The sequence below is a fragment of the Arachis duranensis genome, unplaced genomic scaffold, assembly GCF_000817695.3.
Source record: "Arachis duranensis cultivar V14167 unplaced genomic scaffold, aradu.V14167.gnm2.J7QH unplaced_Scaffold_232527, whole genome shotgun sequence".
In the NCBI taxonomy this organism is placed as follows: Eukaryota; Viridiplantae; Streptophyta; class Magnoliopsida; order Fabales; family Fabaceae; genus Arachis; species Arachis duranensis.
Window position 1 is genome coordinate 541,609 of NW_026264853.1, and position 23,996 is coordinate 565,604.

The following is a 23,996-nucleotide window of genomic DNA, read 5'->3' on the forward strand; positions in this document are numbered from 1 at the left end:
CCCTGCTGCTAAGGTTATTTTCTTGCTCTGCTAGAGTTTGCAGAAAAATTCTAATTTTGCAAATTTTGTTCGTAGGGTACCTAAAGGTAACCATGGCAGCTTCGGCTGCTAATCAGGATCACGACAAGTTTGTACATGATAAAGAGGAGGATCAGGTTTTTCACTTTGAGGATGAAGATATTAAGGAAGGAATAGAAAAATGCACAAAGAGCCTGGTGGGCAGACTCATGGCAGACAAACTATTCAATGCTGGAACTCTTGAATCGGTGCTATATGCTATATAGAGACAACCAAAGGGCTTTACGGTGATGGACCATAGAGGAAATCAATTCCAATTTTTGTTTGAAAAGGAAATTGACCTGGTTCAAATAGAGAAAAGGGAATCGTGGCTATTTAAAAATTATATTTTAAACCTATGGAGGTGGTCAGTAGAGATTGAGATTAATGAGAAGAAATTTACTTTGGTTCTCACATGAGTGTAGATGTGGGGACTACTTGAGCAATGCAAGATGGCACGTTTAGAAAAAAAGGTGGGAGAGGCGATTAGAAAGGTCATAGATGCTGATGTGTTCACTATGAGAGAGAAAGAAGAAACAATTCTCAAAATTCAAATACTATTGGACATAACTAAGCCTTTGAGAAGGGTTTTAAGAATTGCAGGTAGAAATAACAGTCATAAAGATTTAGATCAAGTATGAGAGAATTAAAAACTTCTACCACTACTGTGGCCGTGTAGGGCATAAAATCAAAGCTTGCAGCCAATATGTGGAGGACTCGGTGAAGAAAAGTCAACAGGAGGAACAGTGGGGACCTTGACTGCGAGCTGAACAACTTGGGAGGAAAATTGAGAACCAAAAGAAACATCCGCACCCAAATTGGAGGAACAAGACTGGAGAAGGGAGAGAGAGATCAAACAAACCAATACCGGTGTGTCTAATCAAAGGTTTTGCCAACCTATTTGTCCAGGATAATAATTCTCAGATGCGAGAAGAAGAAGATGAAGTACAGAGCAGAAAGAATGGTAATAGTACAGTGAAAAAAATGAAGGTGCATTGGAGGATCAACATATTTTTGGAGACAAGGAGAAGGTGGATGAAAATAGAGCTGAACAAATACAAAAAAACTGTTCGGATTATGTATTTTCTATTGGAGTAGGGGAGGAATCTGAAGGTAATAAGGGGGGTAAGAAGAAGAATATGAAATATATAGCAAGGAGGAAATATTATTTCAAATCAATTTCGGGGGTTAAGCAACTATTTGAAGACGCTGAAGAAGGATCAAAAAATAAAAAATCATGCTCGGAAGAACAACATTTGGTTGAAAAGGGGGGAGGGTGCCGCCCATAATTTGCCACCCCAATAGACATGAAGATGGGAATGTGGAACTGTCACGGTTTGCAAAAATTCCTAATAATTTACAGCATCAAAAAAATTTTTAAATCTCATTCTCCCAAAATTTTATTCTTATGCAAGACAAAGAACAATTTTTCGAGGATATAATTCTATGTTCTTAGTGGACCCGACTGGGTTGGCAGGTGATCTGGTGGTAGTGTGGAAAGATAATATTCAAGTTCAGATTCTCAGACATTTTTTATTCATTTCACATATGATGCAACAAGTAAGGCAAAAACAAAAGGTTATTGGAGTGCACTTAAGTACGAAAGAGGCGAGAAGGATTGAGCAATATAAACAAGTGTTATAGCTTATGGAGATTGGTGGAGATAAGTTAATTGTTATAGGAGATTTCAATGCAATCAAAGCAATTCACGAGGGGGTGGTAGAGCAAAATTAAGTACTTTCATATAAAATTTCAATGATTTCATCAATAATGGAGGTTTAATTGATTTAGGTTATGAAGGGAATAAGTTCATGTGGAGTAATCGGTAATTCGGAGAAAATCTTGTTAAGGAAAGGCTGGATAGAGCCTTAGCAATCAGTGTTTGGAGAGATGATTGGCCGAATACTGTGGTCATGCACTTGAAGGTCACATGATCTGATCATAGACCGATTTTATTAAGTACAGAAAAGAAAGGGAGGAGGTTTAAAAGAAAATTCAGATTTCAAGAAAGATGGCGTGAAATGGGAGATGTTATTGCCATTGTGAAGGAGACTTGGAGAGAAGGAAAAAAGGGTTCACCAATGTTTCAGCTTGCAACTAAGCTAAAAAAATGCAGACATGAACTTGTGGATTAGCAAAAGTCTTCCTGCTCTAACTGTAAGGTCAGAATTCTTAATGTTAAAAAGAATTTGGCTAAAGAGGTTGGAAAAAGAGAGCATGCCAATGGTATCGTAATCCAAAATCTAGAGGCTGAATTGGAGGAAATTCTGGACCAAGAGGAGAAATATTGGTGAGAAAAATCTAGAGTTAATTGGCTGAATTGGGGTGACCAAAACACTAAGTTCTTTCACTCCAAGTTCCAAGCAAGGAATAAAAGAAATAGAATACAGCATTTGGAGGACGAAGAAGAGAATACAGCAACAGAGATGGAATAAATAGCAGAAATAGCCCAAAAATATTTTGATACGTTCTTTACCTCAAGCAACTCGAAGGACCCAGCCGAAGAGATTCAGGATATTCCAAAGAAGATAGATGCAGTAACTAACCGGAAGCTAGTCAGACTAGTGATAGAAAAAGAGATCAAAGTGGCAGTTTTTTTTATCAACCCCTTCTCTGCACCTAGGGATGATGGATTCACTGCTAAGTTCTATCAGGTTTATTGGGTTGTGACTAAAGAGAACGTTATCAAAGCAACTAGAAGTTTTTCCTCTGGAGGTAAACTACTTAAGGCTTTTAATCATACAAATATTTGCTTATTAATTCCTAAAATTTCAAATGCTAGGAATATGAAGTAGATTAGACCTATAAACCTTAGTAGTGTGTTTTATAAAATTACTTTTATTATGAATAGATTGATCAGTGATACACAAAGTACTTTTGTTAAAGGAAAACTGATTAGTGACAACGTATTAATTGCATATGAATTCATGCATTTTCTAAAGAACAAGAAATATGGGAGTCATGATTTTGCTCTAAAGATCGATATGAGTAAAGCATATGATAGGGTGGAATGGTCTTTCACATGATCTATAATGAGACAGTTGGGCTTTCGTAATAAATGGGTGAACTTGATTAAGGAGTGTGTGACAACATTTTCTTATTCTATTACTGTGGATGGTCAACCTTATGGTTTCTTTAAACCATATAGAGGGGTGCGGCAAGGCGACCCCCTCTCTCCCAACCTTTCTATTTTGTGCAGAGGGACTTTTTCATCTGCTCCACAGAGGAGAACAGAGACAAAAAATTTTTGGATTGAGACTTAATCACTGGTGTCCCAAAATTAATCATTTATTTTTTACAGATGACTCAATACTGTTTAGTAAGACTACCAAAGAGGATTGTCAGAAACTAATTCAGATTTTACCGAGTTATGAGAGATTAGTAGTCAGAAGGTCACCTTGGATAAATCACCAGTGTTCTTTAGCAGAAATACACCAGTGTATACGCGAGATTTTCTAGTTAACATACTCCAAGTTCCTCATACTGTCAATCAATACAAATATTTAGGACTCCCATCAGACATCCAAAGGTCTAAAGGGACAACATTTAATTACACAAAAGATAAAGTTACACAAAAATTTTAACACTGAAAAAGGGCTTTACCTTCATCAAGTGGCAAGGAGGTGTTAATAAAAGCCGTTGCAACTGCTGTACCAACTTACACCTTAAACTGTTTCAAGTTGCCAAAAACGCTGCTCGAAGAAATTCAGAGGGCAATTCTGTAATTCTGGTGGGAACAAAAGGGAAGCAAAAGGAGGATGTAGTGGATAAGTTGGAGAATTACTTGTAGCCCGAAAGAATAAGGGGGATTGAATTTCAATGATCTAAAAGCCTTCAACCTTGATATGTTAGCTAAGCAAAGGTGGAGACTATTGACTAGACCTAATTTCCTGATTTTTAAGTTTTATAAAAGTAAATACTACAGATTTTCTAGTTTTCTACAGATTGAGACAGGAACCAAACCCTCATGGGGTTGGAAGAGCATGTTGGAGGGTCGAAAAATTTCTGGAAAAAGGTATTCTCTGGAGAATAAGACGAGACAGCATAATGAGTATTACATAGGATTCATAGGTAAAAGAGTTTACTGTCATAACACCTATAACTAATGCAAGTACAAAATACACTCCACAATGGATTGCAGAACTAATGCTATTAAACAGACAATATAATCAAACAAAAATAAAAGAACATTTTAATCCAGCAATAGCAGAGGCAATTATTAACACAGAAATTGTAGAAGAAGACTACATTATCTGAATGAAGGAGAAGAAGGGAAGCTATTCAATCTCATCTGGTTATAAAATTGCATTTCAAGTTTATCATCTTCTAGTGGAATTTTTTCCTATCCAGTGCAAAAAAAAAAATTCATATGGTCAGGAATATGAAGTCTTAAAAGCCAACCCAAGATAAAAAAAAATTCTTATGGAAGCTAATGCATAATGGATTACCAGTCAAATTAAAGCTCCACACTCGAATCTCCTAAGTTAACCCTATCTGCCCACGATGTAACTCAGCAGAGGAATCGACTTCACATTGTTTGTGAGTTTGTCCAGATTCAGTAGAAGCTTGGAGGCTATTGGGTATTCATCCTCTAACAGTTATCGATGAGCCTTGGTGGTTGTGGAAAGAATTACAAAATCAGAACAAAGGATGAAGAGACTTAAAGGAGATAAAGAAACTTGTAGCTAACGTGGCATGTCAGATTTGAAAATTCAGAAATGAGCAAGTTTTGAAAATAAGCGAAAGTTGCTGATAAAAGTTGTTCACGCTGCACGAAAGCTCATGGAGGAGTGCACGACCCGTTGCCTTTTCATTTCCCCTTCTTGAAGATGACCTTACCAGTTTCATTCATTACTACACAGTTGTTTAATTTATTGGTGAAACTTTTCTATGTGGGCAATTATTATGTGTGATGTCCGGTTTTGGACCAACTTTATTCAAGGAATAAAAATAATTATCTTTGAAAAAAATCGTAGTATTGAGTGATTAGAAGTGCTAAAACACTTTTTTTTTTGGTTTCGTGATGAAACTATGGTGTGAACAAGTGAGGTTGAGTGAGTCCCTCTCTTGTTGCATGGAAAATTGGGTAGAAAGTTGATGAGTCCCTTCTATTCAATTCCCAAACTATGATATAGACAAGTTAGGTTGAGGTGTCCCTTTCTTGTTCCATCAAGAAATTGGATAAAAAATAGAGCGATTCTCTTTGTATTCAATTTCAACCTATTTTTTTTATTTCTATTTCAATTTTAATATATATTTCTTATTCAATTTCAATTCATATCATTTTGTTTATTATTTTTTTTGTATCATTTGGTATCAAAACTCAAGTATTGGATAATCCTTATTAATTTATGTATGTTGTTCTTGTATCCAAAAAAAAAAGTCAAGTGTCTCTCACGTCCTTCTTCATGTTCTTGTCTTTCTTGTTTATATTTTATTATTATCTTATCGTGCTTTTACATTTAAAAAAAATAAAAAGTAGCATACAGTACAAAAAAAAAATAAAAAATACAAAAAATACAAAAAAATTATTTTTTTTATATTTGTTCCTTTTCATATACTATTTTTTTAGTCACAAGATTCAAGAACGAATCTTTTTTGAAAAGGGGGAGAATGATACGTACTTTACATGTTCGTGATATGAAAAGATCAAATATTATTTAAAAGATATTAGTTTATTTTGATATATTTTGATTTTTATTTATTTAGTTACTAGATTGGCTTTTATTTTGTGAGCTTTAAGGTTTTCTTTATTTTAACCTAAACAAGAGGTTATAAATATTTCTTTAGCTATTGTAGTCGTAATATTGAGTGATTAGAGGTGTCAAAGTACTTTTTTGTTTTGTTTTGTAATGAAACCATGGTGTGAATAAATGAGATTGAGTGAGTCTCTCTTTTGTTGCACAAAAAATTAGGTAGAAGGTTGAAGAGTCCCTTCGATTCAATTTTCAAACTATGATATGGACAAGTTAGGTTAAAAATTCTCTTTCTTGTTGCATCAAAAAATTGGATAAAAAATTGAATGATTCTCTTTGTATTCAATTTTAATCTATCTTTTTTGTTTTTATTTCCATTTTAATGTATCTTTCTTATTAATTTCAATTCATGTTACTTTATTTATTTGTTTTCTTATCAACTCTCTTTATCTTTTATATCTCTCAATATAAATTTAGATCTAGACAATAAAAAAGTATGAATACAATCAAAAACAAAGAAAATAAAGATATTTATATGATTTGAAAAGTTACTTCTACCTTGAATGAAATTTTCTTTTAACATTAGAATCAATCCTAATTTGATCAAACTAGTCATTTACACATTAATGGTTGTAGCCATTAGCATTGAAGAGGAAATCCTTCCCTCTTTGGTTATATCCGATGTGCAACAACTTTTTCTCTATATATGAACCGATTTTTGCTTATAAATAATCAATCATGAGCTCTTTTGTTTGAATAATAGATTGTTTGATTGTGATCTTTATTTCTCAATCTATTAATACCTACAATATTTATAAAAAAATAAGTACATTAGGATATTATTAATTATGTTTGTCATTACAAAAAACCAAATCAATTTTTGACTCAACATAAACCATTCTTAAAGCCTAATAATTACATCTTGATAAGTTTAATGGTATATGAAAATGTAATAAAAAGTAAATAAAATGATGTGATTTTGATGAAAGCTTGGCTAAATTTTAGGCTATATATGTAGTTACAACAATCTCATATATCATAGACATTGAAGGCAGAGAAATAGAAGTGGAAACAAATGTATAGTGTGGGATAACAAAATATATTGGACCACATGGGTCCTACTGGCCTCAAAGTATATTTCATTGTGGGACACAAAAAAACATTGTGGCGTGCTTATCATATGAATTGGTTAGAACGAAAGAGAGCGATAGCACATTGCAATTGTGGGTATTGCTATAAACTAATAAACACCCCTTCAATGTCCTACGCACAAAATATAATATTGTTTCATTTTTCAGGTATATATGACTTTAAAGTCTATCTGTTGGACAGATATAATTGCACATGGTAAAAAATTGCACTAATAAGATATGTATTCTTCAAATGAATTTACAAATTCTTTTATATAAGTGAGGCTCCCAAAACATATCAAACATGCATACGGGAAAATAAAAAAAAAAATGTAGAGGGAGAGGAAAATGGTTTGATGAGCAGAATTGACAAAGCAAATACACTTAGGCTTTAAAACTATAAAGTGCTGGCTGTGGGGTTCGAACCCACGCGCACTTATGTGCAGAAGATCTTAAGTCTTCCCCCTTAACCTCTCGGGCAAACCAGCTTGTTGGTTTATTTATTTCTAATTTATTTTATAAATATAATATTCTACCAAAAACCCTAGCTCTAATATAAAATATCTCTCATTCTCTACAGTCTACACACACCACAAGCCACGGTGAAATAAAAAGCCTCAATGTCCGCAATAAACTCGATAGAACATTTCATAGACCGTTAGCCCATTGGTTAGTTAGTTATATCTCATTCATGTGTAGTTTAATTTAATTTGGTTATTTGTTTTAACTCCTGATCGAACGTTTTAATAGCAAGAAACAATGTAATAAATTTGTTCCCTTTTAGTTGGCGGTGGTCTACTTAATTTGATAACGCCCTATTCCATTTGTGTTTAAGCATTGCGCCTTGCTCATTGCTCATTTAAGCTTTTTTTTTTTTCCTGGTTATTTTGCTCATTACTGTTGTAATCCAAATTTACTAGTAAAAAGAGTCAATAGTAGTAGTAGTAGTTGTTATGACCTTTCACAGCCCCAATTATACTTGCAAGATTAAATAAAGTAAAATTGGGTTAAAGTTTCTTTTTAGGCGATCAGTTTGAATTAGAATTAAAATATATAAACAAATTCGAGATTGCATAGGAGTCCATTGTGTTATGCCAGTACCCCGTGGGGAGAAAATATAGTGTTATTTTTCTATTAGTATATTGGGTTTGAAAGCCCTCATTTGTAAACTCAAAGAATATAGGAACGGAACATTTGATACCAAAAAACAAAGAAACGAAACATTAAATTAGTTATATAAATACCCCAAAAATATCGTTATATAAATTTAATTTATTAGGGTAAACTTCGTACAATGATAAGCAACTCATTATCTAACAGTTGAAATCGTCGTCTATACATTTCAGCTCTGGCAGATTTACATTACTCATTATTTGGTACTGAGCAATTACATATCTAATTACAGAAGCTGAATCGTACGTTGGGTTCAGATTAAATTGAACAGAGGAAAAACGCGTGTGGATTATATCAGCTTAGTTCATTTTAAGGTCTTACTAATATGGATCCAAAGATCAAATTTTAATACATATATATATATATGACTAAAGCTCTGACAATAAATATGATGCACACTGGTTAAAAAATAGTGAAAAAATAAAGATTCTCTCGTAGATAATTAAATAACTAAGTACCTGTCATTCAATTTTTATTAGTTTCAGATAAATTATAAACTCTTCATTCTCCACACAAAAACTTCAACATAAAGTTATCCAATAAGTATATATACACATTTAAAACGTATTGAATACATTGAAAATTTAAAATGTTTTTCATTATTATACATTATATTGTTAGCATATTTTAGTTAAATCCTTCAATAAATTATGAAATCAAGAAATATTATAAGATAATTTTTTCCCATCAACGATAATGTGCCTACGTTAAGCAAGACTGTTTAATCATATTGGCATAAAATATAGAAAAAGAAATCAAAATATGAAGCAGAAAACCATCTAAAGAAATTAATTGTGACGCCCAGCAATGTCAAAACAAAACTTTCAAACATGCGAACCCCATAATAACTTACTAGGTCAAAATGTGACCAACGATACCTAAAGTTCTTACATTACGAAACTAATATATCCGGCAAAAATACCAAATGAATCAGCTTAAAATCCAATATCACTGACCATGCTTAGCCTTGCTATGTTGTTGGAGACCAGTTTCAGAATTGAAATTCCTGGATAAAACAATGAAAACCAATTAACAATTTACTCCTTTAAACAAAACTACAATTTCAAATTATTGCAAGGGTTAAGAGAACATACTTGTTGCAACTTTTGCAGAGGAATTGTCCACCAGACTTGGGAGTGTCCTTGCCATCACTGTTTGGAGTCTTTCCACCCTTCTTTGCTGGGTGAGGAGTTGCTGTATGGCCACCTTTCTTAGCATCTACATCAAAATTTAACGAACACTTTTTGTTTTATCAGAAATCCAGAATATGGAAAATGTACGACTAAAGAACAAACTATAATCCTAAGCAAATTTCAATTGGGCAACTCAAAACACCAAACTATGCATTGCAAACACACTAGGAAACATTTTATAAATAAACCAATTATCCAACAAATATCAATCAATATTATATATACAAGTCTCACCGGTCTTTTCAGGGGTAGCATTTTTTGCTTTCTTGTTAGAAATAGGAGTTTTTGTCGCGGATTCATTTTGCCTCTTCTTTCCTTGGTCCACCTTCAAATTAAAAAAAATATATATATCATTTCGTGAACGAATTATTACAAGGACGCAAATTATACAAAGAATACAGAATATATGATTACCTTCTTGGGTGGGGTATCTTCCTCATCATCATCTTCATCACTTTCACCCTCCTCATCACTCTCGCCATCCTCCATCTAGAACAACCAATGGCATAATTGTTGCAATGACAATATTGAAACCAAGGAAATAAAAAAAGGACCATCTATTCATTCAAGGTGAATAATAATGTTTTACCTATATGTAAAAATACTCTCAAAAGGAGAACAAAACTAACATGATAGTGATTAATAGCAGTTCATGAAAAAATTACGGATTACAGAATGTGCATCTTATGATTATTTTAAACAATCCTAAATACCTCTTCATCTGAACTGTCAATTTCATCATCCTCATCAGATTCATCGTCTGAATCCTCTGTTTTCTTTGGTTCAACTACCTTTACTTGTTTTGATGCACCAGCCTGAGCATCAGGTTTTTTAGATTGAGAAACCTTTACTTCCTCAACTTTTACTTCAGTTTTTCCTAGAACAAGTATTATAAATTAATTAATTATCCATGTAACATTAATAAACAGAAAAATATTTGGCAGATTGAGAGGAAGAATATACCATTTTGTGCAACTGGCAATGGATGATCCTCATCACTACTATCGTCTGCACAAGTCAGACAAAATACAACAAATTTCAGCAGACACTCCAATTCAAATGTTACATGCGATAAGTTTAAGTGACAGTTTGAACCTAACCTGAAAAATCATCCTCCTCAGTGATAGAAGGAAACAAATCATAAGTTAAGGAAAAATAAAAGATTGAGCAAAAATATACGGAAACTAAGGTTGCATGTTTAGATTCTATTAAATAGATACACGCATTCAAAGTTGTGTAAAACATTATGGGTAAAAAAGACCAGCAATTTCAAATATAATAATTTAGGAGCATAAAGGATATTCATCAGCGACAGGTGTCTTGTATCCACAAAAGTGGACACTGGCGTTCTTGGAAGTGTGGGAAAGCTCAAACTCCTTCTCAACAACCAAATCAAGAGCAATTTGAGGAAACTTCTCCTTGTTAAGGGTTCCCACAACAAATTTCTGTTCTCCAACTTTCAAATAAACAACCACAGGCTCACTGGATTTGTCCTTCTTGGACTCACCAAGAGCAACCTATAGAGAAAACCACAATAAACCGATCATAAGCCTTTTTCCAAACACATAACAAACGTAGAAAAACCGAACCAAGCAATCAGAACCCTAACCTGAGAAAGGTGTATGCAGACATCAGATTCCTTGTTGTCTACTTTAACAATCTCACCAACCTTAACCTCAGCACCTGAATTAAAAAAAAAAGCTAACAAATAATCATACCACGGTCCAATCAAGAAACCCTAACACAAGCATTCTCACAAATTGCATAAAGTTCAACACAATAAAAGCTACAGAAACAGAAATATATGTACGGCATATAAAGGGAAAAGCAACACTTAAAATCAGATTATTTTCAGCTAAAAATAACGAATGATAACTAGCATTCAGAAATCATTTCTAGTGAGGGAAATTATATGTGTGAAGAACAGAGCATGTTACCCCAAAACTCCATTGAATGAAGAGAGAGGAAGAATCGCAATAGGGTTTTAGGAGCAAAAGTGAGAGAGAAAGAGACGGAGCTGGGAGAGAATGACTACTTCTACTACCGAAAGAGAAAGAAGGTTCGAAGGGTTTTGTGACTATATATATGGCAAGGTTTTGAGTATACTAGGGTTTTTCTGATTTCTGATCGAATTTCAATCTTCTCTGGTTCTCCCCTCTCAATTCGTTTTTCTTGTTTCTTGTTTCTTTTTTGGTGCAGTTTTATTGGGCCTATTCTGCGTTTGCGATAGTTTACAAATATGGCCATTTTGGGCCTACTATGTTATCTTAAAATGACCATCGGAGGCTTTAAGGTTCTGCCTGCTTTACAGTCCAGACCCAAGAAAAAAACCACTTGATCAACAGAGAGTATAAATAAAAAGATTGTCAATTACCTAAATTCTAAATTGCTATGTGACTGGGCGAGAGCAACATGATTCGGGACGGAATGTCAATAAATCCCAACAGTTGAGACAATTAATTCAATTGGAAGTTGAATGCTGGAATGCATAAGGAAGATCAGAGTAGGAGGTGGAGAGGATCAGAAAAAGAGGATTAGTAAGTTAGAATTTTTCATATGAGAAGATATGAACAATTAAAAACAACAAATTTTTTCAACAACAGAAAGTGAATCCTAGTTAGATAATCAACAGGACAAGAGAACTAGAGATAATTTATTGAAAATTAATAGAAAAACAGCAGACACAGAAAATAGAAGTCAATTAGAAAAGTGAATGTTGATGCTGCCTTTAGAAAGGTCAATGGAACATGTGCAAAAGTTGAGGTGATTAGAGACAGTAAAAGAAGGATTGTATTAGGATTCTCAAAAAAGATTCAAGTCAACTCAAGTACTGTGGCAGAAGCCCAAGCAATAAGGCAAGCACTAATTATAGTCAACAATCTACAAATAAAAAAATTCTAATAGAATCAAACAACTTAAAGCTCATTCAAACAATTAAATCCAAGACAACCATAGGAGAAGCATTGGCTATCATCTAAGATATTCAAATTCTAATGGAGAATTTACCTGAAAAAGAAATGACTTGGACTCCCAGGAAAGGAAATCGTCTAGCTCATGCAGTGGCAAAGGTAGCAGAATAAAATTCGAGCTGGAGTACTCAACCACCTGCAGACATACAAAGTATCATTAGAAGTGAGGTTCAAATATGAAGTAAGAATTCGAAAGACCAATAGAAAAAATCAAAATAGGTAAAACGAAGAGGTTTGAACCAGGGTCTGCATGCAACCCAAGGCGATGCAGTTACACGGGTAGATGTTCCAGGTTTTAGTGTCAACCGGATCTTTACGGTGGGGTTGAAATTGAAACCAGGGATATGAAATGAGATGGTGTTGCGGTAAGACGAGACAGACGAGGTATCAGCTGCAGTCAAAGCGATAGCGACCTAAGGAAGTCGTGAATTGGAGCTACTGGGCGATGGACGACATCGACAACGAGGTTCCGGCTGGTGCTAAGGAGGCAAGACGGTTTGGATGGCGGCCCAGAGACAAATAGTCTTCAGTGGCGTCATTAGCGCTCAGGGTTCAGATCACCGCACCGAGTTGCTGAGGAGAGGAAGCTGCAACATAGCCTGGAATCCAACCTCTCTCTTTCACACACACAAAGGGTGGGGAGCATGGATTGGTTCCGGGTCGGTTAGGGGCATGGGTCCTTTGTTCTGGACATGGGCTGAACTGTTGGTCCAGGTCTTTGTCTCACTTAAAGGTCTCGGGTCTAAGTCTTACTAGTTGTAATCGATTGAGAAAATTTGCTAACTATTGCTGCAACTTCTGGTAAGATAACATAGTGTTTTTGTTCTTTATAATGTTAACAATTAATTTATTTTCTCCTCAAGGTTAAGCGTACAAGAGTAAGGGTAAAATGTTATCAAAATATTATAATATTTGGATCGCTTAAACTTCTTCTTTTGGTACCAGATCACTTGACAAGCAGACAAATGTAGAGGTTGTGAGGGTGAAATATTGAATTAGTTTAATTTTTTTTGGGTCAAATTAGTTTAATGTTATTATGGGCAGTTCCTATAAATTACAAAGGATTGGACTAATGATATAGATACATTCATAGAATACTTAAATTATTGATATAAGTGCTTTTGAAGTTTCGGTTGAATGAACTTTAAAGGTGTGTTTGGATAGTATATGATTGACACTGGAGTTAAATCTCAATGTAGTCTCTGAAGTTGCACTCGAGCCTCATAATAGTCCCTGAACTTAAAAGTTCCCCAAATTCATCCCTGAACTTGCACTTCGGAACTCAAATTTGTCCTTCCGGCAATTTATGGCCACCTGGCGCAACCGAAAAGTAGAGCTGGCAGCGTTCGGGACACGTGGGCGTTATAGAAACGACGCCGTTTTGGCTGTGGCACCAAAATGATATGAAACAACGTGGTTTCATGCTGAAAGCCTCCCTCCCTCAACGTTACACTAACGTATTGTCTCCCTCCTCTCAAAACATAAAACAAACACAACACAAAGTGAGGTTTCTTCTTCTCCGATACGGTCACCAATGGCGCATGTGCGATTGCATTAGCCGCACCGATTTCAGTCGAAAACTCAGGTTCTGGAGCATCGCTATTGTCATCTCCTTCATACACAAAGTTGGGAAGGCTGGTTTCTCTTACACAAGTAAGCCAAAAATGAAAAAATATGTGGTTTCTCTGTTTTTTATATTGTTGTTAATTTAATATTCACCAAAGTTCAGGCCTTTTTTTATTGTAATCTATGGGTATGAACGCCTCTGTTTTGTGCTCTGTACTAGGGTTTGATCAGAACTAGGCTTGTTAGTGGTTTGGCCAACAAAATTATAGACTGAGAGTGTTTATTGTGTTTTGATGATATGGAAACTTGTTTTTTATGTGTTAGGGTTTACTGCAGTTAGTTGTGGAGTTTTCAAATTGGTAATGTGTTTTAGGACAATGACTCTGATCAATGAACCTTTTTTTTAAATTGTAGATGGGTAATCCGTTGATTACCATCATATTTCACCATGGAGGGCCGTTTATCATAGAGGCTGATGGAAGTATGTCTTACAACGGTGAAGAGATTTGTGAGTTGCCGGACATTGATACAGACACACTAGATGTATTTTTGCAAGGTTAGCCAAACTTGGTGGCTGGTGCCTAATAGGCCTTTGCAAACTAGTTTAAGAGCAATAATAGATGATAAGGAGCTCATGGAGATGTGTTACCTGGCTTAGCAGAACAAGGGGGTTATTCATGTGTGCTACGAACATGGGGTATCTAAACCTATGTATATTGAGGAAGTAGAACCAGTGGGCATCTAAAGGCAAGGAGTTAATGCTGATACTAACCATTTTTTCCACCCCAAAACACACCACTAATGCCACAACTAAACCAGTTCCCACCACAACACCATGCACTCCAACTTCTGAACCAAAAAATGCTACTGATACAACAAAACCAAAGGAGCCACCTTCTTCAATTTCTGCTGGTAACCGAAACATACCAAAAAAAATTTCCCCCTAACCCACTGCAAGTCTTGGACCTAAGCCCAATCCACCACAAAAAATAATGGCCCAACTCAGTAAAACCAAGCCAAAAATCCCACAAAAAATGGCCCAACCCACTGCAATTCCGAAACCTTGGTCCAAAAGGAAAGAAACCAAGAAGGCTAAATCAAAGAGAGGCTATAAGAATGTAAAAATAGCAGCAGCATGTGGAAAGAGGCCACTGACAAGAGCTGCTGTTACTGGAAATATTGCAAGAAAAATTCGTAAGGGAAAATAGCCCAAAACAGCCTTTGTTGCTTTGTCTAGTTTAGAGGAATCCTCAGACAGCCATGACAGTGATGATAGTGCAGAGGATGAACCATATAGGCTTGGTGGTGATGAGGTGTCCAATGAAGAATACTTGCCTTTGGATAAATCAGTAGCAAAGACTAATGTAAAACTGAGAAGTAGGATATACAAGAAACTTATAAAAGTAAAGAAGGCTGTTATGGTTGAAGATGATGGTCCTGTTTGTGCAGACTTAGATTCTGAGGATGATGAAATCATTTCTAGACCAATTCCTTAGTTTGGATCATCAGTTGCTCCTTATCATGATGTGCAGGATGATGCTTATAATGATTCTGATGGTGGAGACTCATGGCACTCGGAAGAAATGAAGACTCATCCGAAGTCTAAGGATGAGTTAGAGGAAGTTGATTCAAATGACGTCTTCCCTGCGTTTAGAGAAGGGGGGAGGTTTGGAGATCTTAGGCTTGAGGTTGGAATGACATTCACTACAAAGATGGAGTTCAAAGAGATGGAGTTCAAAGAGGCTTTGCGTGAATATTGTATACAAGAGGGTAGAAGGATTTGGTTTAAGAAGAACGATAACGTAAGTATGAGAGCTGTGTGTAAGGATGAGAGTTGTGGCTGGCTTGTGTATGCTTCTAATATTACTGAGAACAATTGCTGGCAAGACGTTCATGGATGACCACACCTGTGCAAGAGAGACCAAAAATAGACTAGCTAATAGGAAGTGGCTAGCCTGTAAATTAGTGAAGAAGCTAAGAAAATATCTGAATCTGAGACACTCCGAGGCTGCACAATATTTTAAGATTAAATGTGATTTGGATCTAAACAAGTCTTCACTGACCAGGGCCTTAGGAGATGCTAGATCTGTCGTGTACGGTGATGCAGCTGCCCAATATGGCATGGTGAGGGATTATGTGCTGACACTGCTGAAGAGCAATCCAGGCTCCACTGTCACAGTTGGTGTTATACCTCAGCCCAACCATGATGATGATCCAATATTTGAGAAGATGTATGTTTGTTTGGAGGGATGTAAAAAAGGATTTCTGGCTGGTTGCAGATCCCTCATAGGCTTGGATGGAGCTTTTCTGAAGACCCGGCATGGTGGTCAGATCCTGTTTGCTATTGGCCAAGATGCAAACAACCATATATATGTGATTGCCTATGCAATTCTCCCTGTTGAGAACACTGAGAACTGGAGATGGTTCTTAGAATTACTTCATCAAGACTTGGGGGATTATAAGAAGAACAAGCTGTGTTTTATCTCAAATATGCATAAGGTATGGAATATTTGTTGTCTTTATTGGTTGTTACTTATTATTTATTACCTATTGGGTGTGCTTCAACATGTTGTTTATAAACTTGGCTGCTGTCTATACATGCTGAATTATTTCTGGGTTGATAATATGCTGCATAATGTTCTGTTTGTATGTAACAGTGCTGTTTAGAGACTAGTCTGATATCACTTACATAAATCTAGGGACTAGTTTGATGTCACTTTTACAAGTGTAGGGACTATTTTGGTGCCCAAAAGCAAGTATCTGACCCCCTTTTTTGGCATCTGAAACAGGGCCTTATAAATGCAGTTAAGGAGGTTTTTCCAGATGTCCATCACAGATTATGTGTTTGGCATTTGTGGAAGAACTTCAATAAGCAATGGAAGGATCTCCATCTTGGAGGGCTACTATGGGATTGTGCAAGGTGTATTAGCCAAGATGGATTTCTTGAAATCATCAAAAAGATTGAAAGGGTTAATAAGGAAGCCTGGAAGTATTTGAACATGTGGCCTAGAGACTCTTGGAGCTGGGCATTCTTCAGTAATGCACCTAAAATAGACAACATCTGCAACAATGCCTGTGAAGTCTTCAACTCCAGGATCAAAGATGCTAGAACTAAGCCTGTTATCACACTCTTGGAATAAGTCAGAATGTATGCAATGAGGTCGATAGCTAGGAACAAGGTGAAGCTAAATTCGAACACTGGAGTTCTACCTCCTATACAAGAATACAGCACAGCAGGTTAGAAAAGATACGGAAGGAATCAAAAAGTTGGGTCCCGATGTGGTCTAGTGACGCAGACTATGAGAAGTTCGAAGTTCATGGCTGGCCGACCAACATGGTTGTGGACTTGGAGAAGAGGCTCTGCACATGTGATTTTTGGCAATTGAGTGGTAATATTTTTTAAATTCATTGTTTTAGTCTTATTATCATTATCAGCCTTTGTTGTTGGATTACTGTTGTTGTCTTTGTTGTTGTGTGAATGCTGTTTAGGGATGCCATGTGTGCATGCTTGTGCTGCACTAGCAAGGGTTGGTAAGAGGCCGGAGGAGTTTTGTCATCAGTGGTTGACCATGGAAGCATATAATAACACATATGCCTTCCATATCAATTCAATTCCAGGTCAAGCACTATGGAAAAAGTCACCATATAACAGACCACAAGCACCAAAATTTAGAAACAAGCCAGGACCACTTAAGAAAAAAAGAAGAAAATATGCAGATGAGGATCCAAGTGGGAGTAAGAAGTTGAAGACCAAGATGAAAAGAATTTATAAAAAAGGTCGATGTCGTTGTTGTGGCGAAGCAGGACACACCAAAAGGAACTGTCCAAAGAAAGCTACTGTTGAATAGGCTGTTGCACCTACAGAGGCTGCCGCTGCACAACTCACTGCTGCTAATGGTGGTGAAGGTCATGCCAACTCTGCTACCCCTGTCCCACAAGCCCCAGCTGAAATCAATGTTGACCAAAGTGAACCACCCTTGGAAGCAACTGATGACTCTCAACAGGTTCGCAAACTTAGATGACTTTTAATTTATTATACTCACATCCTTACCTAGTTTACTAACTATCTTACATGTTTTCGTTGATAGGTTTTACCCTCACCGGATAGGCCGCCAAAGCTCCTTCTAAAAAGAAAGTTCACCAAGCATCATGAAAAAATAGCTTCAGGGAGTAGCAATCTACCAGCAACCACCCCACCTGCTGCTACCCCACCAAGAAGCAGTCATACAGCAAGGAATCCCCCACCTAACCCTATGCAAGGTGCAACACAGGGGATTGCTACAAGGTTTGCAAACTTAATGAAGTTTGTGCCCAACCCTGGATTCAAGGCACCCAAACACAAAATGAAAATTAGGATGATTATGTTTAGGGACACATACTGTTTTTGTGTATCTATTTTGCTGAAGTTGTTTACCATGTATGCTTTCTTAAACGTTATCCTAGTATTGAGGATTTTAGTATTTGAATTTTATCAGGTCAATATGTTAACAATTTTGATATACTTGGTGTTTTAGCTCTATAATTCCTTTTTTGAATGAAACATTACCAATATGAATTATGACTTTATTGAATTGAGTTTTGTCAGCCTTTTGGTTATATTTTATCATCTGTTACAGACTTAAGAGTAATTCAAATTCTGTCCATTTCCCTTTCATTGAACAAAAGTGCAGGAACAAAAGTATGCATATAATCAAACACTTTAATTTGCATTTCTTTCAAACAAAAGGACAGGAACAAGTACATGAACAACATATGCATATAACATGCATGTCATTTGTTTTTTGCTAGATACAGTTGATCCTGTTGTCTATCCAACTTCAATACAAGAACACCAACTATAATTAGCAGCATGAACACAAAAATCAAAATCCCTCCCATTTTTAGAACCCTAATTTCAGCCTCTAATTTACCAAATTTCCAAGCAATCTTCATCTTCTATTGTTCATCATTAACTGAATGTCTTGTTCTATCATCACATGCTATGACATCTTCTTCCAAAACTTTATCAACCCACAAAAATAATTCACACCATTTTTTACCCACAATCTGCACAGCCAAGAAAATTGAATCAGCAAAATTTATATCCATAAATACAGCAATCAACAACAACAATACTTACATTATAGTTTGGGCAACCCAGGAATGATCTCCCTGGATTAGAATCCGTTCCTGACCACCGCAGCACTGGTCTCGACCCGCAGGCACACCATTCTGGCAAACGAGCTTCTCTGTTTCTGTTCATTCTCCTCATGATGCTTCCAAATGATCGTGGGTTGTTCGAGCTCCCAGCTGCATTGGTCGCGCTTGCCATAACCATCGGGCTTCAAAGATGGAGAAAACAAGAACACAGAACCGAAGAGAAGAGAACATAGAGAGCGCTGTGGGCTTCAAATTTGGGGATTAGGGTCTTAACTTAAATTGAGGGACCAAATTGATTCGGGAGAGTTTACTCTGCCACATCAGCTAGCCGTTATAACGCCCACGTGTCACGAACGCAGCCAGCTCTGCTTTCCAGTTGCGCCAGGTGGCCATAAATTGCCGGAAGGACAAGTTTGAGTCCCAGAGTGCAAATTCAGGGATAAATTTGGGGAACTTTTAAGTTCAGGGACATACTATGAGACTCGAGTGCAACTTCAGGGACTACATTGAGGCTTAACTCATTGACACTTATATGTGGACACAGAGATACATGTTCAATGTTTGGTTTGTGCCTAATTTCAATATTTGTATACACAAATAATAAAATGTTAGACACCGTGTCCTAACATAACTAAGGACATTGTGTCCTTTCTTGAAGATGGTACACAGAAAGGTTAAACACGGTGTCAACGTAGACACTATTTATTTTTCTAAAAAATATCCCTATTTTTTCATCCAAAATCACACAATTGCCACTGGTTAACCCTAAACATATTTCTTTCGTTTATACAGCAGCTGCGTGTGTAGATTTGCACTACTCCTAGACTGCATTAGAGATAGACGACGAGATGGCCTTCCTTCTTTCTCCATCACACCGATGAGGTTAGTCCAAGACTTGCAAGAATGAGCTTAATCCTCCATTCCTTTTCTTCCTCATTATTCTGAATCTCTTTGATAAAATTTTGTCCCTGTAACAACCCGAATTTTTTTGAAAATTAAATATTAAATTATTTATGATTTATTAAATTTTTTAATTTTATTTAAAAAAATTATTTTTTTAAAAGTAATTAAATTAAATTTTATGATATTTTGAGTTCAAAATCCATTAAGATTTTTAAATTATTTTTATTATAATAAAATATCTCAAAAAAGATTAAAAAATTATTATTATTATTATTATTATCGTCGTCGTCGAAGCCTCTAAGAAACAAAAGAAAAGAAAATGTACTTATGCATGTATATACATATATTTAAAACATGTCACGTTTCTTTTATATATATACACACCTAATCATGATTATCACAAAACACATTCTCTCTTTCTCTTGACCGAATCACTCTTGGATAGAAAAAAAAGAAAGAGAAGAACCGAGAGAGAAAGGAAACGTGAGCAACTATGGAACTTTCGAACTTTCGGCTTCGATTTCTTAAGATCCGTAACTCCAATAAAAAAATTTAATCCGATAAAAGTGTTTGTATCCTCTTTTTCTACGCGTTGGCGTTACTTTTGTCCGATAGAAATTGACGGTGACATAGCTCTTTCTCGCCTTGAGTTCGGCCAATTAGAGTTTTAGGAGGTACAGGTGATTATTGACGTTTTCTTCCTCAGCTACTCGGTCAGAAAGCTTTTCCAAAATTTTTGTTGATTTTGATTTCGTACGGAGATAGGGGTTTCATTTTAAAATTAAGAGTTTTTAATTTAAGAATGTCTAAAAACTTATTGAGTAATTACAAATAATTTATAGTGTTTTGTATGTCTAATTGATGATAATTGGTTGTGTTGTGATTGTGAATGTTGATAAATTTGTTGTTGCTTGTTAAATTGAATTATAAATAGAGTTTGAATTGAGATTGTGATTGATATTCGAATTTATGATTGTGGAAGTGAAAGATAATTGATTCTGATGTTGGTATGATGGTGATTAAGTGTGATGAAAGGTTGGTAAACTGTCGAGAAATTATAAAAGTGAGGGAGCCCGTAAGGATGATGAAGTCAAATTTTAAGGGGTGGTTCTGTCCGTTATAAATTTATATTAAGAAGTGACTTGAGTTTTGAAACCGTTAGAAAGAGTTTGAGAAAATATCAGTTTGATGTATTAGTAATTATCGGTTTGATTCAATAGCAAAAGAATTGAAAGGCTGAATTTTATTAAAATAGAAAGTGGCTTAACTTAAAAAAAAAGCGTTTTAATTACTAAAAATTATTTGCTATCTGAAAAGATTGAGAAATGGTTTGGTTGGAACTCTTGAAGGGTGGCAAAGCCCAAATTTTAGAGGAAATGCTGCAAAAATTTTTATAAAACTCTTAGACTTTGTTTAAATCATTATTCAAAAGAAAATTTGATTTAAGACTCATACTACTTTGTTTTCAATTTATCCAGTAAAGCACTATATTTTAAGTTTAATCCATTAATAAGGAATTCTTGTTTTAAGTTATAATTTGAGTTCGGTTTATTACCAAAAAGAGTTTTTATTAAATGTTAAGAATTTTGATTACTTAAAAACTAATCGATTTAAGGTTATGATAGATGAATGAATATGTGGTTTTGGTGATGCGGAGGCATGTGTAATTAAGCGGTGATGCGGAGGTACGTTTAATAATGTAGGTGATGTGGAGGTATGTGTATGTAATTGGTGATGTGGAGCCATAATAAAGAAAAAGAGAATGGGCTTTGTGCTAAAGTGCTAATGCGAAAGTGCCCGCCTAGTTGATAGCCTAAGATTGCTAATGTGGGAATGTCTGCCTAACTTATAGCATATTGTATGTTGAATGGGCCTTGTGCCAAATTGCTAATGCGAAAGTGTTCGTCTAACTGATAGCCTAAGATTGCTAATGCGAGAATGTTCGCTTAATTGATAGCCTGTCTCTTACTGTGATGCTAAGATATCCTAATTGACATGGGTTCGCCCATGATAATAATTGTGCCTAATTGACATGGTAAAGAGACCATATTTGGGATTCGCCCCGAGTAATAAATGTCGGGTTGCGAGTAGACAACCGACGCATGAGTTCATGACCTGCTTAGGACAGACATGCATCATATTATTTGCGCATTTGCTTTTGGTTGTGTTTTGCTTGTTGTATTTTCTCTGTGATTGTTGGTTGTCTTATTCTGTCTTGCTTGTGTATTCAATTGGGTCTCTGGTGCTACTAATTTATGTATTAAAGTGATTAAGAATCAATGTTGTAAATGAGATTTGTTTTAAGTTCAGAAATTTTAAAGAAAGCAACGAATTGTCTAAAGTAAAATTAAAAAGTATTTTCAAAGGCTTGATACAAGAATAGTTTTACTGAGTAAAGTCAATTATTCACATTTTGTTCATTACTTTTATGGCATTTACTTTCTATACTGAGAACATGTGAGGACGACGTTCTCACCCCCTACAGATTTTCCTTCCAGCAACAAGTTCAGGAATCCTTGGCGCGGAGTCGCGACTGAACATAAGAGTTTTATGTAAATATGTATCCGTATTTTCTGTAGTTGGTTTAGTCTTAGACTTTCCCTTCGCCATTGATTGTCTTTGATTTTTAGAGGGTAAGACTTGTATTTGAGAGTCATGGAATAAGTTTATGTATATATTGCTATATGAGCAAATTTATTTTTGTGATTAAGAGATTTAAAGTAAAGACCTTTCATTTTCTTGATTAAAAATTCTGATTCATATTCTCAAAGGCTCAATATTAAATAAAGATAGTATAAAATAAAAAGATTTAGAGGTAAGTAGCGCTTGAACTTTTAGTACGATCATGAGGTACTAAAAATTAGAGTGTTACAGTCCACTTTTTCTGCTTCTCCTTAGATGCGATTTCGTAGCTATGTTAATCTTGTGCTAAGATAAAATGCATCATTTTTTCTGCTTCACCCTATGTTGAAAATCTATGTTCGATCTTTCTATAGTTAAAGCAATTGGTGTATTCCTTTCAATAAGATGAAATGCATCATTTATGTATACCTTGTTTAAATGCTACTGTGTTGAGATGCTACTATTCTGTCCTCTTTATTAACAATGAAGAGATACATGTGCACATAGATAATTAAAGTCATATATACAGAAAATAATAAAAAGATCTTCTGATTCCAATAAATATATATGGCTTAATTTTTCAACCATAAACTTGTGAGTACACTGGAACAAGTCTTCAAGTGCTATAAAATTTATTACCTGATTAATATATAGTAAATAAACCAATGAAATAGTTCCTAATCTATTACTTGTATAATAGGCGTGGCTTATTAAGCCAGGTGTCGATCTCACGTTAATTTGGAATAAAATAATGAAGAAGTAGTAAGTTGAAGGTAAAGCTTATTCCTTCTGTCTCTGCGCTACTCCTTCTCTCTCGCTTCTAAGTTTTTCACACACACACACACACACACACACACACACACACACACAATCTCAGAACGGGAAGCTCATGCCCAATCTCGACTAGCACAACACCAAGCTCCTCAACTTCACTGTTCTTCAATGCATCGACCCCTTCGTTGAGGAAATCCTCATCACCGCTGCACACCTCACCTTCTACGAGTTCAACATCGATCTCTCCCAATGGGTTCGTTCCTTTATAATCTCCTTCCTTTCATCGATTCCATTCTCCATCTCTCTCTCTCTCTAACGCTTTCTCTCTCTTCTTTCTGCGATTACCGTTTGCAGAGCTGCAAGGACGTCGAGGGATTCCTTTTCGTTGTCAAAAGGTCTACTTTTTGTTCCTTTTCCTTCATCATATTGCAACAATTCATGAATTCCACGATCCGATTGCTTTTTGTTTGATTTTTTAGGAACACGCAATCGCGATTTCAGTTTATTGTCGGTAACGTAATTAAGGTTTTTTTGTTTTTCATATGCTTCCTGGTCTGAGGTAGAGCACAATTTTAGTTATTAGTTGTGATCTTGCCCCTAATATTGTAGGATTTGTGCTTAGGTATTGGCTATTGGAATTCAACCATAGTTGTTATGTTGCACTCAATATTGTGAGTACAGTGAAATTAGTAATTATGCAAGCTGTAAATATAAGCGTTGTAGACATTATTTTATGGGTGAAGTATATACTTTGCTGCTACTGTACATGGTGGT

General features: G+C 35.5%; 1 protein-coding gene and 1 non-coding gene across 2 annotated transcripts; both read right to left on the reverse strand.

Moving 5' to 3' along the window:
• Positions 1-7,288: 7,288 nt before the first annotated feature.
• Positions 7,289-7,371, reverse strand: TRNAL-UAA (transfer RNA leucine (anticodon UAA)). Its single transcript has one exon. It is a non-coding gene; the product is annotated as a tRNA-Leu (tRNA).
• A 1,448-nt stretch (positions 7,372-8,819) lies between these two features.
• LOC127744176 (histone deacetylase HDT1-like) lies at positions 8,820-11,383 on the reverse strand. Its single transcript, XM_052256456.1, has 10 exons — positions 11,187-11,383; positions 10,859-10,932; positions 10,552-10,766; positions 10,350-10,369; positions 10,213-10,257; positions 9,963-10,126; positions 9,664-9,738; positions 9,484-9,574; positions 9,151-9,274; positions 8,820-9,062 (listed from the first exon to the last, which is right to left on the reverse strand). Exons 1-10 carry the CDS (start codon positions 11,197-11,199, stop codon positions 9,005-9,007), a joined length of 879 nt encoding a protein of 292 aa, XP_052112416.1. The 5' UTR covers positions 11,200-11,383; the 3' UTR covers positions 8,820-9,004.
• Between the last annotated feature and the right edge of the window lie 12,613 nt (positions 11,384-23,996).